Source organism: Copidosoma floridanum, unplaced genomic scaffold (genome assembly GCF_036245765.1).
Source record: "Copidosoma floridanum isolate Cflo_tuat_1 unplaced genomic scaffold, Cflo_Japanese_pri ptg000030l, whole genome shotgun sequence".
In the NCBI taxonomy this organism is placed as follows: domain Eukaryota; kingdom Metazoa; phylum Arthropoda; class Insecta; order Hymenoptera; family Encyrtidae; genus Copidosoma; species Copidosoma floridanum.
The window spans coordinates 6,610,404-6,629,344 of record NW_028321907.1 but is presented as its reverse complement, the minus strand read 5'-3'; the positions used below and the strand labels follow the sequence as shown (position 1 = coordinate 6,629,344).

Here is an 18,941-nt window from a genome sequence, read left to right as displayed (position 1 = left end):
AGTACCGTTCTCTCGCAGGAGTCTGGGAGTATACATTATATAATACGCGCGTGTTTTTTTTTTTTTTTTGTTTTTTTTTTTGTTTTTTTTTTGTGTTATGTATTTATATGACTTATAGTGCTCGTGTATGATAATAATAATACTCTTTTCAGAATAAAAAATATTCCGCCGACGACAAACCTCTTGGATGATTGCTAAGTTAATAATACTTGTTGAGCTCGAGTTCTTCGTTACCCTAATATCTTTCACTGTCCACCTTACGCTAAAAAAAAAAACTAAAAAATAGAAAAACAGAATAACAAAATGCTTACCAATAAGCGCGCAGTAAGTATAAGTAGTCCTTCGCCATTTTGCCCCAAATGCATGAAAGTTCTTACACAAATTACCCCTGGCTTCGGAAGAAAAACAACAATGTCCTTTCTCGCCTCTTGTCCCACTCGAAAAGAATAAGAAAAACAAAAAAAGGAAGACCAACAACAACAACAACAACAACAACAACAACAACAACAGCAGCAGCAACAATAGCAACAACAACTGCCGAAATAATTCAGTAGAGGTTGGCAGTCTTGAGAGGCAGCGGGTCCAGCATGTAAGGAGCCAGCGCCGCGGGGAACGGCCGCGGACTGCACGAGCCCCAGGCACCGCCGGTGACGTTGAGTCTGCCGTTGGGAGAGTTGCCCGTGTCCTCCGTCGTCATGTGCAGGGGCTGCACGTGCTGCTGGTGGTGCTGATGGTGCTGGTGTTGTTGTTTCACACTTAAGAGGTTATGGCTGGCGACGGGCTTGATCTCGGTGCTGTTCGACGTCGGTGGTGTGGCCGTTGGACTGCGTGGCGAGCGACCCTCGGCCTTGACGCTGCTCGAGAGTGGGCTTGGCGCGCCCCGCGATTGGTGGCCACTGGCTGCGGCTCCGGGTGTCAGATCCCCCGTTGAGTTGCTCGAGCCGTGCGACGAGCTCGTCTTCTGCTGGGCCAGGCGCTCCTGCTTGCGGAACTTGGCTCGTCGATTCTGGAACCAGACCTTTCACGGACAAACGAAGATACACAGGTCATTTTTTGTTGTGTAACCAAAATATGCATATGTTTTTTATTCGTACGAAATGTGTATACAATTTATAAATCAAGTCTTGATGGTGACGACCTGCGGAGGAAAAGACTCGTAATCCAGTAGAACATTGATTCGATTCCGCTGGTTCCGAGTTCCTAACACGACCGCCCTAAAAAAAACCCCCTGTCATATATATTTGGCCACAGGGGTAACAGAGCTACAATTTTACTCGTCAGACGATTCAGTGTGTTGCAAAGTTGTGGGTACAGGTGGCGATCGATCGAACTCCAAACAAATACAAACATAAATAGAAAAACTCGATAAAAGAGTTTATTCATAGCTAAAAAGTACACGGTATGGAAGAAGGGAGAACAATTTGCATCAGAGATAGCGTCCACGTGTTCCGTTTTGTTTCCGGAATCTCACAACCAAACCGGTGTTCCATGGCTCCATTTTTCGGGTATTCCCCTTCTTCTGTACCTAAACTCCAGCCCCTCGAAAAAAAAAAAAAAAAAAAGTATGGATAAATAAACAAAAAAACGAAAAGGGTCGGGTGGGGGGTAAAAGCGGTGCTATTCGTTCTTTCTCTCGTTATCGCGAACGACCGGCCCGAAACCCTCTCTTCCGTCTGACCTGACCCACCCTCTTTGCAATCGTACCGGAGGGAAAAGGGGTGTAATTGGGCGAGTGCGCGTCCAGCAAATGAAATATTTAACAAATAAAACAAACGAAACATCCGGCAGCGGCAGCAGTTCTCTCTCTCTCTCTCTCTCTCTCTCTCTCTCTCTCTCTCTCTCTCTACGCTGACCTGTATGTTAAAGCGGAGGATTTGTATGTGTGCGTGCGTGTGTTTGCTTTAACCGTTTGTCTGACCGTTGGTTGGTCCGCTTCACTTGCTTTTGCTTGCTCTCTCTCTCTCTCTCTGGCCCGTTCCGTTCCCTCTCTCCTTCCCATATAACTCTGCGTGTACATGTCCGCATACGTGTATGCCAGACGGGACCGGTTACTTTTCCGTCCTTTATTTTCACCTTGCCTGCTCCCGAGCTTTTTTTTCAAGAGAAACTGGATTAAATACAGGTACATGCCTAAGCGTCTGTTCGCTCTCCCGATCTTTATGGCTTCATTTTACCCATATATACCTGTATATATTTCGTATAATGAAAAATAAGAGAATTTAGTCGCGCTTATATGTATTTTTGTATAAAATATAAAAAATATGTATATATATATTTTTACAATCCCCAATAACTTTCGTCCCAAATGATTTCTTCCCCATTGAAAGTCGAAACGAAGATCTTGAGTTGTAAATTATCCTTCCAGCGCGTAAATGCGTGTATGTATGCATAGGTGAAGCACAGAGGCCCCATCAGAAACGAAAGCTCAAAGCTCCGCGCCTCAATAATTGAACGAACGAGTAGACTTTCGAGCCCCCTCCCCCCCAACCATTGGTCCCTCTCTTCTCGCACGAATATTCACTCCCCCTCGTACATGTGGAACGGTTCCTAACGACTCTTCCGATTCACTCTGCTGCTCCGGATTTACCATCTTCCTTTTCGCACGGAACGAGGAACGCGTGTGTGTACACGCAACGCGCGATGAACTTGATTGCCTCTTTTCCGGACCCACTGCACGAGCTGGCCATTGGATTTTTATCAACTCGACCCATGTTCCTTTTTCCTCTGCTTTAACCGCCCCCCTTTCCTTTTTTCTCTCCTATACCCGGAGTTTAGACTTGATTTTTTTTCCCTACCTTCTATAGAATTACATCGCTTCAAGTGTACACTATTGCAACGAAACAAATGAAAAATGGCAAAAGTATATATACGCAACAAAGGTGGAGAAAAAAAAATCCACGAAAAAGGCAGCCCCTCTGCGCCAAAGAAGTATATAGTCTTATCACGTGTACGCACAGCTTCGGCGTGTTTGCTCGGCTAATCATACGCGCACGGGGAGTGAGTAAAAACGGCATCGGAGGAAATCCGTCGTTCCGACTGAAAACACTCAAAAGTAAAGCCCGAGAGCAAATAAAACGCACCGGTGCGCACGTGTTACACACAAGCGTACAAAACTGCAGGTTGGCCGATGTTTGCGCAACAACGCGGTGTATACTTAATACCCGTGGCGTATGTATATATATGTATACGGATAAGGGATGAAATAGGGGGATGTACATCGTGTATGCGTAGGTTGAGTTGTTTTTCGGTCGAACGAGGAAGCGATGATCAGGAGTGCGTGATTGCCCGGCAGGTCTGGGCTCATGCATACGTCATGCCCACTGTTGTGCTGGAGAATTTTAGCTCTGGTATAGGTATAGTGTTTGGTTTATGTACTGACGGGGTGCGGTGCGCGTGAATTAATGAGGCGCGCCTTGTTATACACTATATGGTTTGGCTTGTCGGAGAAGATTACGAGAGCGCGGCTGTGCAGGGGGGGGGCCTTTTTTCTTCCTCGTCAGGATGGTTTTGAAATTTAATCGAGCGACACTTTGGCTCCGATGGATCAACACACTGACTCGAGAGCGGGGCAAGATTTTTTTGTCAATGTACAAGTTGACAATAGTTAATTTCATCGGATGAGGGCTGATTTTGTAGTTTCAAGTACTATCCAGGGTAAAAAAAACAATTACTTATCCCACGGAGGAAAATGACCATAGCTCAGGACAATAACTTTGGTCCAAAAAAAAAAAAAAAAAAAAAAAAAACATACGTCTCAATGTAGATCCGAAACGACAGAGACACGAGTATTTACTTTCACTTGATCGGCCGCATCAACCTACATCCCTACAGGCACTTCCACACACTCCGAAAAAGAAACACTCACAAAAAAAAAAAAAAAAAGAAAGAAATTCACTCTATACACGCACTGCAAAGCTATTTTGTCGCGTAGGCGTGTACCCAATAATAATAATAATAATAATAAAAATGATAAAAGTAATACGAGGTCGCGCCTTTTCCTTTGCAGCATATGTATACACACGCAGACCCTAGCCGCTGCTTGTATAACGCCAAACAAATAGTTGAGCTCGAATAAAAGGACCAACCAACACCCCGAGTATGGATAAATGCTCGAAGGCTAGCGAGGGACGTATACACGACAGATGTCCCCGGCGATGACGGATAAATATTTAATCGGGCCGGCGTGTACCTATAACCATACGTATATGTACTGCACCGGGAGAGGGAGTAAGGGTATATACAGGGTGGAGGTGCAGCGGAGCCGAGGGTTGGCCGAGAGACGGGAATCCCGCGTGGCAGAGAGTAAACGCCGCAACATCTGCCACGCTCGTCATTGTCACGGGGTGGGTGTGTAAGTTATATATGTATAACATATATACTGCTACTTTGCACTCGGCTCTCATGCTGTCACGTACGGCTGTGTGCGAAGGACTTGCTTCTGCGGTTGAAATCATTATCAATGACGACGATTATGAAACAACACTTTATACACGTATAGGTATTGGGGCATATTGGCGCGCGCAACGTCAAATTTCACTACCACTGTTTATACACCGGAATGACGAGGGCGCGAGTGCATATTATATAATCATTAGTAGACCGTGTGTGCGTCTTTGTAAATATATGTATATACGACGGAGCAACGGGTGTTGATTGGCCTTTGATGGTTTCATTCGTTGTGACGTATGTACCGACGTAATATTTTTAGGGGTGAAAAGAAGAAAATCCGAGGATGTAGGAAAAAAAAAAAAATAATAATAATAATAATAATAATCGGCATACCCGATATGCTTGTACTTGTCAAAGCCACAAATGGCTGGAGATAGTCACTCCCGTGAACGCTCACAAAAGAAAAAAAAAAAAATTCTACCTCACCCTTTTAGCCACATTGTCGGCTATTATGTACAATTGTTGTACATAGAAAAAAAAAAAAAAATCGGATTCGATGACCTGTGGCAAGAGAGGAGCTCGCATAAAAAATGCAATCGCGAAACAATCAGAGCCCGATATCCGGGTGGTGTGAAACATAGGTGCAGGAGCGATGAATTTTAATCGGCCCCGAGTGCGGGGAACACCTGCAATAGCTGCGGGGGGTGCATGAGTATATACGTATATGTATATATACCGCGGTCCTCGTGAATATTCACACGCACAAGAGAAGCGGAGCAGAAAGGATATCGGGAGCGAAGCGTCAAGACGACAATGGCGTTATTTCGTAATGGGTATATCTCCCCCGTGGATGAGGAGGCGCCTATTAAAACCTCCGTCGCTGCAGCTATACATCACGCGGTGCATCTAATATCTGCTGCATCAGCCGGTTAATTCGATTATGGCAAACGGGTCTGATCTCACGTGTGTGTGTGTGTGTGTATGGGCGCGCGATACTATTATTTAAGTGACGTGGAGGTACGGATAATGGATAACTATGGGGTGCTGGCAAGCGTGACCTTCGCGCTCCGTCAATGATTGATAAACTCGAGTTTATGCGGTGCACTGTGGGTGTGGGGAGGATCGGGAAGATTGTGCCGAATTTTAATATGCTTAGAGGATCCTTTGATTATTTATCATTACACATCGATTAAGGATTATTGTTGTTTTTTTTTGTTTTTTTTTTTTTTAATCCAAAGAATCGTACATACTTATACGTAAATATAATTTATTCTTAATCTGACGATTTGTAAAAACTAAAATTAATCAAACAGTTTGAGATATCGATGAGCGTGACCACCAATTGTGTTTTTCTCTCCTTGTAAATGTCGCACGCAAGTTGCAAGAAAAAAAAATAAAATAAAATAAAAACTAAAAATAAAACTCTTACTTTTATTGATTGATTATTTAAAACAATAATAACAACAACAGCATCCAGAGTCATCCGACAAAAACACGTAAACAGATCACCCCCCCCACCCCTGCCCCAAACTTGGTGCAACTTTCGTTCGAACGAACAGAGGCAAACTTAGCTCGAAAAACAAGAAATCGCGAGCGAGAGCCAAGAATCAGCATTATATACGTACACCCCATAACCCCAAGGGCCCCTGTGACCTAGAGAGTATAGGTAACACGGATGGGAGGGGGGGGGGAGAGGCTTCGTCATCGTGGCTGCGAGCGAGCAAGAGCAGAATCCCGTGGGGGGAAGGGGGAGGATTGGCGCAATTAACAAATTGGCCGGCAGCGCGCCAGAGATTCTCTCTCAGAGCGATATCAATCCAATTAGAGACTTTAGGCGCGGGGTTAGACTTTGGGCCAATCAAGACGATTGCGGGGGAACAACGGCGCTATACGGTCAAGTGGATACCGAAGGATTTTTGGTACTCAATTGGCTTTTTTTTTGTTTCGAGGTGGTGGAGAGCTGTCGAGAAAATGTACCAAGTGCCATTTGGCCATTTTCAAGTTGGCATCGTCGCGGGCAACTACTTTTCCATTAATTTGCAGCCATTCCTACTCAGTCCGAATCAAATGAGGAATGAAAATTCTTTGTGCTATCACAATATCGTCCAAAATAACTGACCAATCGAATCAAAATAAAGTCCATCAGTTTACAGGATCTCCCCGATCGGCAAAATCGGCAAAACAATTGTTTTCGTATCGTAAAGCACAAAAAGCCACCCGCATTTATATGCACCAACAGCCACAAGATTGTCCATCGCGTGGAGGGGGTCCGTGGATAATTAGAATCTCCTTGGAAGAGGAGGAGGAGAAAGAAGGAAACGCGAAAAATTGTAGGATAAGAGAAGCAGAGGAGTATCACGTGTCCCGGGCACCCCCCGACTTTGCAGCCATGAGCTATACATGTATATATACAGTAGCCGAGCACGGGGGTCGGATAGAGAGATGATGCTCAGCAGGACAGTTTTTAATCACTGTAAGTGGATCTACATAGAGCGCAATTACCCACTTCTCCCTCGTGCTCTGGTGTATGTATATTACACATAGAAGAGAAAAGTAAGGGAGAGCCAAGCACCTCCCCTAGTGACGTTCATCTCTCGTGCGCTGTATATATATATATATATTCCTATGTACGTACCACTTCTGCAGGCTAGCTTGTTTGCCTTACTTTATCATCGGCTCGTTCTTCTTGTTATTCTTCTTCTTCTTCTGCTTCCGCTTCTTGTGCCCCCATGCACTCGTATCTTTTCGACTCCCTCGGGTTCTTTAATATTTTTCGGCACTTTGGCTTTTATTCATTCATTTCGGGTCCTCTTTTTTCTCCCGAGATGTAGCTGTAAGACTACTATTTTTTTTTTTTTTAATTTATCGTAAAATCAAATTAAAACGCTAACATTCGTAAGACCACGGTCGATTGACAGTGCAACAAAACAAAAAAAAAAAAAAAAAAAAAAAAAAGAAGAAAAAAAAATAGAAGGGAAAAAAACAACCCCCTGAATTTTTAATATGAAACAAACGAGAAAATCAAACGCCGTACACGCACACAACCCCCCCGGAGTACGAGGGTCCGAGCACCCTGTCATTAATCAAACCATCAGAATTTCAATCGGGCCGATTAATCCCAACGCACAAGTAGGCACGTATACATCTGAAAAATTTCGATTTTCCCGTGCGCACGTCCCCCTTACTCCGGGTCTTTCGATACCTTGCCCCGGCACCCAAGTGGCCAGCAGTAAATGTTATCCCCATTTCTCGGTGCCCTCGAGACCTGCTGCGTATATGTACATACGAACCCACGCGCACTTGACTCCCGTGGGGGATGCGCCTGAATTTTCGCAGATAAAGCCGACCGATTAACGCCACCCCCGTATATATCTATCCACTGTGTATTGCACGGGCCACTTGCCCGCCTGACACTTGTTCGCTGCCACACGTACATTGGTATATAAGGGAAGCCTCTGGTTATTGTTTTTTTTTTTTTTTTTTTTTTTTTTTGTTTTTCCCCCTCCTCTGTATACCCCCAATGCAGCCGCTGAATTGTTTTTTCCCTCGCATTCCGGTAATTGAATTGAATGCGGCCTTGTCGCAACCGTGAGACGCTCATCGTCGTTAATCGCTCGACATTACGAATCACGCAGAGCCAAGAATTTGCAACCCTTGTCATCTTTACTCGGTCGCGTGATGAAATAAAAATAATTTTTAAAAAATATCACCCGCGGGGGAGGGAAAATTTTCATAAAATCACACGCGCACCCACGCGTAACGTAAACGCCGTCCAATTAAACACAGCACGGCGCGATAATGAAACCCAAACGCGTTTCCAGCCCCCTCCCCCGAGAGCGTGATATTAACGTTATTTCCGTGCCCCAGCGGGGCCGCGATATTTTTCCAGCGCGAGAAAAGGGCGCACTCCGTCTCGTTTTCCCTTTGTTTTTCCATCTGGGCGCTTTCTGCCGCGTGTACCCGCCCTCCTCGGTATAGCTTTTATTCCGAACTTTATACAGCATAGCGAGAAAGAGGAGGAGGAGAGTCCCAGGAGAAAAGGAAAATTACCACTGGAGCTCAGCATCGCTTTACTTTGCTTGTTTTTTTTTTCTTTTTTTTTTTTTCTTCTTAAAATTGTTTTTCCACTCCCTCCCATTGACGAATCAATCGAAGATACAATTTAGCCACACGATGTACACAATCAATGGCGAGTCTCTCTCTCTCTCTCTGGTGCACACTAACGCTGGATGTCCTGCAGTAGCTTCCTCCCTTCCTGTCCCCGAAGCAACACAATGGAAAATAAGAGGAAAGATCGAAGGTCGGGAGAGACCGGCAGTCAAGGACCAATTGAGCGCGAACCGCGTACGGCCACATGGCTTTTATGGGCTCTGATCCACTTTGACGAAACAAAATTAAAATAGCTCCTAAATCGGCAAGCACTTGCTTCTTTTATTGTGCATGTGTTTGGGTGTGGCCGTATGAACGTCTATACCTCCAAGTGGTTCTATATACACCAGCAGAGACTCCCTTTGCGCGTATACGCGTGTGCATTGTATACGTAAGCGTGAATTACAATTCCATTAGAGTGCAATGCTCGTTTGTATAGGCGTTGGTGTACTATATATTATAGGTACGTCGGGGACGGTGTAGTGGTTTATGGAGGCTTTTGATGGCCACGTGCGCGTGTTGCTCTTTTTCGCGATTGACGTGTTTATACGTTCGAGTAATCATTTTAGGGTGTGTCTCACGTGTTTTTTTTTTTTTTTTTTTTTTTTTTACATTTACAGGGGTGGGGGGAAGTAAGAAATCGATTTGTTTCTGCGAATCAATGTGCTCTCAAATCGCAAAACCGCTACTTTTCCCAAGTAGTTTCGAGTTAAAAAAAGAAGGGATCAATTAAAGGAAACCAATGCCGAGGAGAAATTTAATTTGGCTAATACTATGTGGGTTGCTAGATTCTTCCAACCTCAAGTAGATATATAGTTGTGCTTGCTTATACTGCACTCTAATACCAATACAATATTATGCTCTACGAGGGGCACAGCAAACAAACAAACAAACAAACAAACGGGCCATCATGTGAATATACAGACAACTACAATGTGAGATTACACATGTGGGCGTTCCCAAACGAGATAAACATCGAAAATAGATTGTAATGTACAACACGCGTGTATGCACTTGTACGTATATATTAAACGCGTGATTTACGCGCAAGAGGTTGATTTATAGGGGCACGATGCATGGATGATTCCGGCATACGGAATAACAAAATTAATATTCCGGTGATTGTGTGTACGCGATCCCCTCCCCCCCGTTACATCCTTTCCTTTCGCTCTTGTTCGTGTGTTCAACCGAGAAGGGGGAGATGCGCGCATAAATTATGTCCCGCTACTCGCCTGCCTGCAGTTTTCGAGCCGTTATTGTTAAATTTAATCAAGCAGCGCTCGGGCCTGCAGTTGTTGGACGGCAGTGGGAACCAAAGGAGCTGGTGGTATCTCTGTTTCTCGCTTTCTCGGCTGCTGGTGTAATTTAATTACTCCGAATGTGCGTATTTTAGGGATCGATTAAAGTGTGCGGGTTTTACGATCAACAAAGTCTAGAGCCTTTTTTTTACCGAGTCCAAGTGTATACATTTCTTTTTATTCCCCAGAAAATGTAGATTTTTCAAGTGCTGGACAATGACATGACGATTGATCCACATGTATCTGACATGTATGAAAAAAAAAAATTCGCTCCGCAATTGGTTTTGCGCTGCATATGTTGTTCTGGAAGATAAAGGGTTAAAATGAAGGTCGACACCAAGAAACGATTTTTTAGTCCCTTTTCTAATGTCTTTGGATGATTCCTTATAGAGTGGCTCGAAAATTTACTTAAAATTAAATTAATTTTGGGGGCTTTGCGAAACTTTTTCATATCCGTATATGTAGCATACACGCCGTGGTAAATGACACAAGCACACGTGTATACGCAACAGTGTATATTTTAAGGAGAAAAACCCCCAAGAGGCAGTACCCATCGTTACACAGGAGTGAACCGTACAATAGTCGTAGGTAGTAAGGCAAACAAGGAGGCGATGAAAGGGCTGGCCTACACGTGTATATGTAAACAAGAGGCGTAGTACGCGCGAGCGAGACAAAATAGAGGGCGGTTGGTAATGGCGGTCGCGAGATAGCTGACCGCAAGTGGCTCTGGATAATTAATCGGAACGCTCCAGTGCCATTATTACACCCCCCCCCCTCCTTATGACTTGGGAGTACCTTTCTTACTCGGTTTGCGCGCGCCTCTTGCCATTGTTACTGGTGGTCCTGGTTGCCACATCTGACACGTTTTTTTGTTGTTTTTTTTTTTTTTGTTTTTTGTTCGTTTCATTGTCAATCAACGCGTCCCCGTGATTTTTGTTTTGGATTTTACGGAATGATGTACAATTTCGTTGAAGCAAATAAACAATTTTCCCATCGCACCGTTGTAAAATAACTGTTGATAACTACAGGTGTACGGAGTGTTTACACAGACAAACGGCATCGATAACAAAAGCGAGGAGTCAGAATTTATTTCCCAAATCAAAAAAAAAAAGGGGGAAAAATCGTGCGCGACGCACGAACCCCTTGTCCAATCATTTGCGCTTGCACGGCGCGTAATTGCACTAATAAACAACACTCGAAAAGCAGTAAAAGCACGGGGTCAATAAAAATCGCGCGATCCGAAATAAACGTAACTCCCGGCGTGTCAGTTGATGACCCGCTGAATCATTGATGCACCCTCTCGTAGCGGAAAAAAAAAAAAAAAAAAAAAGAAGAAGAAATGAAAGCGACTCATTGTCATTTTTCTGTCGATGCACGCGCTTCCCTTGATGAATCGGGGGGTTGTACGAAAAAAGTAAAAATTATTTTTTAATTTAGAAAAAAAGGTAAAAAAATCACCCTCCTTCGTCCCTACTCGGTTTATAATTTCACCCTGCACATCGAGCACGGCGTGATTCATGAATCTTCCATACACAGCTCAAGCCGGAGAAAGAGTGACGTAATTTTAAATATTATATATTATACGTGCTACGGTGCCAGGGAGAAACAGGAAAATCCAGCCATCCGCTTCTCCGTCCTCTTTAGCGAAGCGTCCGTTGGATGACACCTCGGCGTTACGTAATTCCGTGCCATTGTAGCGTTTTACGTAAGATTATGTTTTGCCGTAGCGACAGTCGCCATATGAATCAAGTATTTGGTTCTTATTTGACCGTAAGAATCACCGAAAGGGCGAATGAAAAAAACAAAACACCCAATTTCAAAGTAGTACAAGTCAAAGTTTGGTCAGACGCGCTCGGAAACAAACAAAGGAAAGAAAGAAAAAAAATGGAGTGAAAAATCTTTCTCCCCCCCGAAAAAAAGTACACGAAACAAAGTAAAAGTAAAAGTTAAATAGTAGGATAAACGAGAGAAAGTGCGGGCAGAGGCCAAACACAAATCAATGGGACGTATACACACGCGCGCGCCCTCGGAGCAAACTAAGTGTTATTTACTTACGCGCGCGCGACTCTCCGGGCAAGTGGGGCTCTGTTCCTTCTAACGAGGGCCATTAATACATATCTCTTTGAAATAAATATGTATATATATAGATTACACAGCATCGGTAGTGAGAGAGAGAGAGAGAGAGAGAGCTGTACGTGTACAGGGCAAGTATACAATGAACGCGTTCCGCTCCGAGGATGAATGGATCGGCGTGCTCTGGCTCGTGAATTATCGAGAGGACGCGCGACGACTTTATCCTCCATCTTTGGCAGCGTAGTGGTGAGGGGGGAGGGAGGGGCTGCGAAGGAAGCCCAAATGTAATTAGCCGCGAGGCCAGACGGAAGCGTCCCCCCCCCTCCCGAGCTGTGCGTATATATAATATGTACTGCGCTTAATATATAGGTGAGCTACGAAGAGAGATTCTGTGCATCATTGAAACCTGAGTCTACCTCGTGTACTTACCCTGGATTCACGTAAATATCGCATCTGAGGGAAAAGGTTTGTGCCATTTTTATGGATAAAAAACAAAGAGTTTATATATTTACCTTATCATACATACAATTCTGTTTTGTTCTTATTCGTACTTTCGAGTAGTGCGATTTCTAGGAAATCTCGTAAAGTTGCAGTTCAACTGCGGGAGTTTGTATACATATAGGTTTAATTCGCTGTAAACCTTCAATTAATATCCATGCAGGACTTAGCCATACCAATGGATGTAAAGCGCCGTGGAATACCAGTTCTACATAGTTGCCGAGTGCTGCACGGAATCGCAACGTATATAGGCGTGTGGATATATTTTCGTCCGATTAGAAGCGCTTGGAAATAGAAAAGCCCGAGGCACTGATTCGTGGATGTATGTATCCACTGTATATACATGTACCCGAGTCTTGGTAACCCCACCGTGGGTATTATTGTCGCGGAAACTTAGATTATGCATGACCAAACGGATGCAGCGCGAAATAGGTGGGTACCGGTGAGATAAGCGAGCGACTTTATTGAGACAATGCAAACGTAACGTTTCGTTGCGTGATGCTCCAGGGGTGAAAAAAAAAAAAAAAAAAAAAAAAAAAAAAAAAAGTGTCCGTGGCGATGTTCCTTTTTCCCTCTAAGTTGCACCTGTACCATATTAATCTCACGGCGAAACAGCAAATGTATGGACGTCGATCTCGTGACGGAAACAAGATAAACAAAGTTCTCGTGCACAAGCCTCGCCGGGTCTGTGTGCACAGTGGAGGGGCGCTTGTTGTGCGCGAGGAGTCGTGGAGGAATCCTCTCGCGATGATCCGTCAGGAATGCGGGCCAATGTAATCCATCAAGCGTCTCGGCAGGTGCGCCCTTCCAGAGACGAAGGAAGGAAGGAAGACGTAGGTGGCTCGCCCCACTCTTTCCCTCCCGAGAAAGCATCATTCCGTAATCCGATTAAGCCGAGGACGAATCTTTTTCCCTCTCTCTCTATCTCTTACTCTGACCCTTGTTTTTTTTTTGCCCGTTTTTTTCTCCCCCTCCTCCATCCAGGTACGGGGGGTATCGCTCGGGAGTATTGTTGTTAATGGAAATTTTTATCGGAAATTCGCACAATCTACACTCTTACGGGGAATGAGTCTTTTGATGAACCATAAATTATCAAGTTTCAGTGCTGAAACAAAAAGTCAATCAAGCAGAAAAAAAAAAAAAAAAAAAAAAAGTTGAAAACATTGAAACACCTTGTAATCCATCATCGAGAAAACGCAAACGGGTGTGGTGGTCTCGGGTGCGAACTACGTTAAAATTTCCTCACCTACCCCCCTTTCGTCCCGGATGCACTGGACGTCCTCTCTTGGGACCGCCACCTTCCCCGCGGCAAGCTTTTACGCGTGTACAACGTGTACACACGCGGACGAGTATAGCATCCATGCACCACCGATACATCGGAATTACATATTTTATGGGTCCAGAGAGCAATATCCCGCCCCCCCCCTCACCGGCTATTTGAATAATGAAGGAGCCAAACGATGCAGAAGTAAGTGTGGGTCGGACTCACCTGTACCCGAGCCTCTGTCAGATCAATCTTCATTGCTATCTCCTCCCTCGTGTATATGTCGGGATAGTGCGTCTCTTGAAAGGCACGCTCGAGCTCCTTCAGCTGGGCAGACGTGAAGGTCGTTCGTATCCGGCGCTGCTTGCGCTTCTCCGCCAGCCCGTCGTGGCTCCCGTAGGCTTTGTAACCCAGACCACCTGGAATTTCATTTTTTTTTTTTTTTCATTTTTCTCGCTTCACGAGAATTTTTGCATCACCATAACACTCAAACTCTATTGGGGACGAGGAAAGGGCCGACCATCTATGAGAAAACACGTGCTCGGAAGGGATGAATAAATGATTATAGACCGAGGCGCCTTTGACGCGCCAAGGAAAAGGAGAGATTCCCATATATACGAATGGTGGAAGCGCTTGAATAATTCCTGCCTGGCTGCCTATGTCATAGTGGACAAGACGATCTCTCGGCGGGCTATATTAAAATTTTTTTTTTTTTTGGTCTTTGGCCAAAACACCGATACTCGATGCTTGCGTGGAAGCGCTTCTACGTGTACCCCAAGTTTTAAATCACATGAACAATATTGTCCATTGAAACCTCAATGACGAACCGACAGTATGTATAAGTTTTGAAGAAACAGATGTACGCATAGCTGCTACGAGAGAGAAAAATTTTTTAAGGAAAACTCTCAAGGATAAAAATGGTCGTAGCCGGGAGATTTGTAGGAAGATGGAAGAGGAAAGAAGTAGGCGAGACTCGATGCGCTCCGTCTCGGGTGGGATGTGGAGGAGAGAGGAGCGATGTGTTTTAGTACATACGCACCCGTATATACTCAGACGAGGAAAAAGGAAGGCACGGGAGAGCCGGGGAGGGCTTTGCCGCTTGGAGTGTGCACGTGTATATACATAGGACTGGTCTCGCATCCCCGCGCGCGCGTGTCGGCGTTTGAGGGACGTAACCATAGCAATGACTGAGAGGGAGAGAGAGAAAGAAAGATAGAGTAGCAACACGTCCATTGATTTTCAGTGCCATCTTGTCGTCCGTGGGGAGACCCTTGCTCTCTTTGTTGTGTATATATATATATACGTGCACTGTAGGAGGGTTTTATGCGCGATGGGATATACTCCGAGGCTCCTTCCTTTTCCGTTCGTAAGCGTGCGTCGGGTGGATGGTCTTTTTCATTTTCTACAAAAGGATGATCTATCGGGGGAGTGGATGGACTTTTGAGACGATCGTTGAAACTGTGTTCGCATTGGCTAACTTTTTCGGTGAACCAAAGAGAATTCATCGGAGGATCGATTATGCCGAGGTTCTTATGATGAAATTTAATGGCAGCTTCTAAGCATTAGAGACTATTGAATCGTAGTCAATGATGTACGCTAAAACTGCATTACAATCGTTTTATATACCGCTCAGTGAAATTAGTTTCAAGTAGTACGAACAGGTTTTGATCAGGCATGCCTGGCACTCGCACGTACGACTATGTATGACAAACTACATCGAATTTTTTTGCACTATAAAGTCAATTATACGTTAAAACTATATTGGAAACGTTTTCTTATGCAGTTAAATTAGTTTTAAGTAGTACGAACAGGTTTTGATCAGACATGCCTGGCACTTGCTCATACGGCTATGTATGATAAACTACATCGAATTTGTTTGCACTTCAAATTCATGTGTCAATTATACGTTAAAAATATGTTAAAAACGTTTTCCCATTCAGTTAAATTAGTTTCGAGTAGTACGAACAGACTTTAGTCAGACATACCTAGCAGTCGCCAATACGACTACATATATATAATAAATTACATCGAATTTTCTTGAACTATTAATCAAAGTGTGAAAGTACATATTTAAACCACGTAATTAAATCGATGTTTCATAAACTGCATTACGTGATCTATCGAACTGAACAATTTTTTTTTCCAAGGACATAAAAAGTGAGTAATTGTCAATGATAAGTAAAAACTATGTTAAAAACGTTTTACCGTTCAGTGAAATTAGTTTCAAGTAGTACGAACAGGTTTTGGTCAGGCATGCCTGGCACTCGCACGTACGACTATGTATGATAAACTACATCGAATTTGTTTGCATTATAAATTCAAGTTCTCGTTTATGGCATGTAATTCAATACATATGTAGTAAACTACAGTGCCTGATCTATTGAACTAAACAGTTTTCTTTTTTTTTAAGAACATAAATAGTAAATCATTATCAATGATATAAGGTAAAACTATATTGAAAACGTTTTCCCTTGCAGTAATGTTAGTTTCAAGTAGTACGAACAGGTTTTAGTCAGACACACCTGGCAGTCGCCCATACGACTATATGTCATAATGATCTACATCGAATTTACTTGAACGATTGATCAAAGTGTGCCAAAGTACACATTTAAAGCATATTTTATATTTTTTATATTTTTTTTTATTTTTAACGTACAAAAAGGCTGTAGAAAGTGAACAAATACAAGCGTGTTCAATACACGGCAGCCAACCACTTTTACACTGTCTTTTGACATTGTTTTGAACTACCGTTCATTATACTTGGTGCAGCGTAAAGTTCTGAAAATTCTTATCATGGATGAGACAAATGTTAACTTTTGTACGCATTGTAGGGCAAAGTGCAGCAAACAAAACGAAGTGTGGAGGTGGGGGGGGGGAGAAAAGAAAAGAAAAACCAGTGTCACCTTGTAAGTTGATGGCCGACGGGAAGATGGAAGCCGCGTGTCTGTGCATGACGTCCTGGCCCCTGGCAGCCATGACCGAGCAAGCGGCCGCGTGGGTGGCGTGGTGGGCGTGGGCGTGCGGGTGCCCGGTGTGATGGGCCCCCAAAGGCCCAGCCCCGGCGGTGCCCGTCGCCCCCGTTGCTCCGGCGTTTCCCGTCGGGTAGCCAGCCACGGCGGCCGCTCGCGCCGCGCTGTAACGATACGCTGCCTGGCTCATCTGGGAGCAGCTGCTCAGGTCGCCGTAACCGGCGCACTGGATCTCCGAAGCCAGGGCACAACTCGAGGGCTCGAAACCCGCCGCCGCGGCCGCGGCCGCTTGGTTTAGGTACGAGTAGTCCATCTCGCGGGGCCCACCTGCTTCTTGGTGCGCCTCAACCCTTTTTTTTGTTGCCAATGTCCGAGGATGAGGGGTTTTGGGGAGTGCGGTCTTGTACACTTTGGTGGCTCTGCTGTGGACAAGAGAAAACGGGGTTCCATCAAAATGGACGGATGCTTTCTGAACGAGGTGTTTGTAATGTGATTCGCGTGCGAAAGAAACTAAATTTCAACCGATATATTAGCGCGCGGTGTTTGAAAATATAATTATATTGCTTTCTTTGTCCGGGTAAACGAGAGTTTCAATAACTTTGGCTAATGAAAGTGACGAAATTTACTCTTTGCTCCGTTTTTTTTTTTTTAACTATTCGATCAGTAGATATTTACTTTTAATAAGTATGGTTTTGTTACTATGAATTTTAGGAGAACTGGAAAACTGGTACAAATCCCACGGTGTGCCATGTTTTTCCAATCTCTTGAACCCCATCTTCCAATGAGATCGTCAACATATTTTCTAATCTAATAGATCTACATTATTGTAATCAGTTTAATTCAAACGATCAATCGGTAGAGCATAACGAAAATTCGCTCTCCAAATCTAGTACACGACGAATAATGACAAATTTTAATCCTCATTCTTACACGTTTCATCAAATGAATGAGAAATAGATGGAATTCTTTTGTTTCCTCGTTAATAAATAAACGCATTTTGTTCTCAATAGTCGACAGGGGCTGTTTGAAATATTTGTGTCAACTGTACGGTAAGAATATGTGATCAAGGAAATAAAATTACGTGTCATTTGTACACTGTTAAGCACCGACGAATCGTCAACGAAACTGCTGATGATTATCAAACAGTAAATCGAAGATGATAAATCCAAAGAAGCTATTGTCTCACCTAAAAAAGTCCTTCCAAACGATCGGCAATAAAGCACCTGGTCGGTTAATTCTCCCAACGCGGCATCTCTGGTCCACGGGTGTAGTGCACAAAAATGAGATTCCAGCTTCCACGTCAGTTTCCGGTCACACCGTAGAACCAAAAACCTCTAATGAAAAAAAAAAAAAAAAAAAAACAACTCACTCGCGTCCATCACCAGTTATTATTATACTCGTATGAATCTTGTCAGTAGCACACACTTGGCCATCGGCCCATCGAGGACAACCGACGAGCTGATTCAACGGTTGCACCCACGCGCAACAACGACTCTGGTGACGAGAAACAAGGGCAAAGGGTGAAAAAAGAAAAAAAAAGAAAGAAAAAAAAAAAAAGAAAAAAAAAATGGCACTCTGTCGCGGCTGGCCGCGCGCGAGCCACGACAACGAACCGCGCGGCTGTGACCACCCGGGCGATGTGCCGGTAGAGTCGTCTTCTCCTCTCCTTCGCGGCAACCGGCTCTGCCGCTAAACACGTAGTATCGGCTGGTTGGGGGGTCGGGCTGCGATCCCGCGGGTTATCGGAGAGGTTTTGGGACGCGGATCAAATTATTCTTGATAATCGGCTCCCGTGTTTTTCCAAGCCCGGCTGTACCTCGCTGGCCCATCCGTTGCGATGGACAAGGAGAGACGGAGACGCGCGATACTCGACGCACGGGGGGCTGGTGTATCCAGCGGCGAGTACTCGATACACGCAAAAACTAGGCGCAAGCCGAGTAGAGAGAGGCTATACGACCGGCCGGCGGTGCTCCTCAAAATCAAATGATAAGCCTAATTCAATAACAAGCGTCAGCTCGAGAAGAGAGGGGTGTATGGCTACAGTCCGCCTATTCATATATATATATATAAATATATGTATGTACGAGCGACAAGGTTTAGCGCCACCACCACCGTGGTCTATAGTGTAGCGGCTGCCTGCGCGCGAGGGTATATTCTTCGTGTACCTCCATCCCGGGGGGGGGGGTGGGTCGTGAGAGTCGAGGGTGTGGTGTTGGTGCACAGGCATGGCAGTAGCTGTATGTTACGCCAACCCGGTGGTGGATTGGTCGGGAGAGGAGCCGAGCGACAGCCAACCCCCTA

The 18,941-nt window shown here is 44.5% G+C and overlaps 1 protein-coding gene across 1 annotated transcript; it reads right to left on the bottom strand.

The window, feature by feature from the left end:
- Positions 1–547: 547 nt before the first annotated feature.
- LOC106647511 (uncharacterized) lies at positions 548–16,953 on the bottom strand. Its single transcript, XM_014363948.2, has 3 exons — positions 16,575–16,953; positions 13,897–14,090; positions 548–1,018 (listed from the first exon to the last, which is right to left on the bottom strand). Exons 1-3 carry the CDS (start codon positions 16,951–16,953, stop codon positions 548–550), a joined length of 1,044 nt encoding a protein of 347 aa, XP_014219434.2.
- Positions 16,954–18,941: the final 1,988 nt, after the last annotated feature.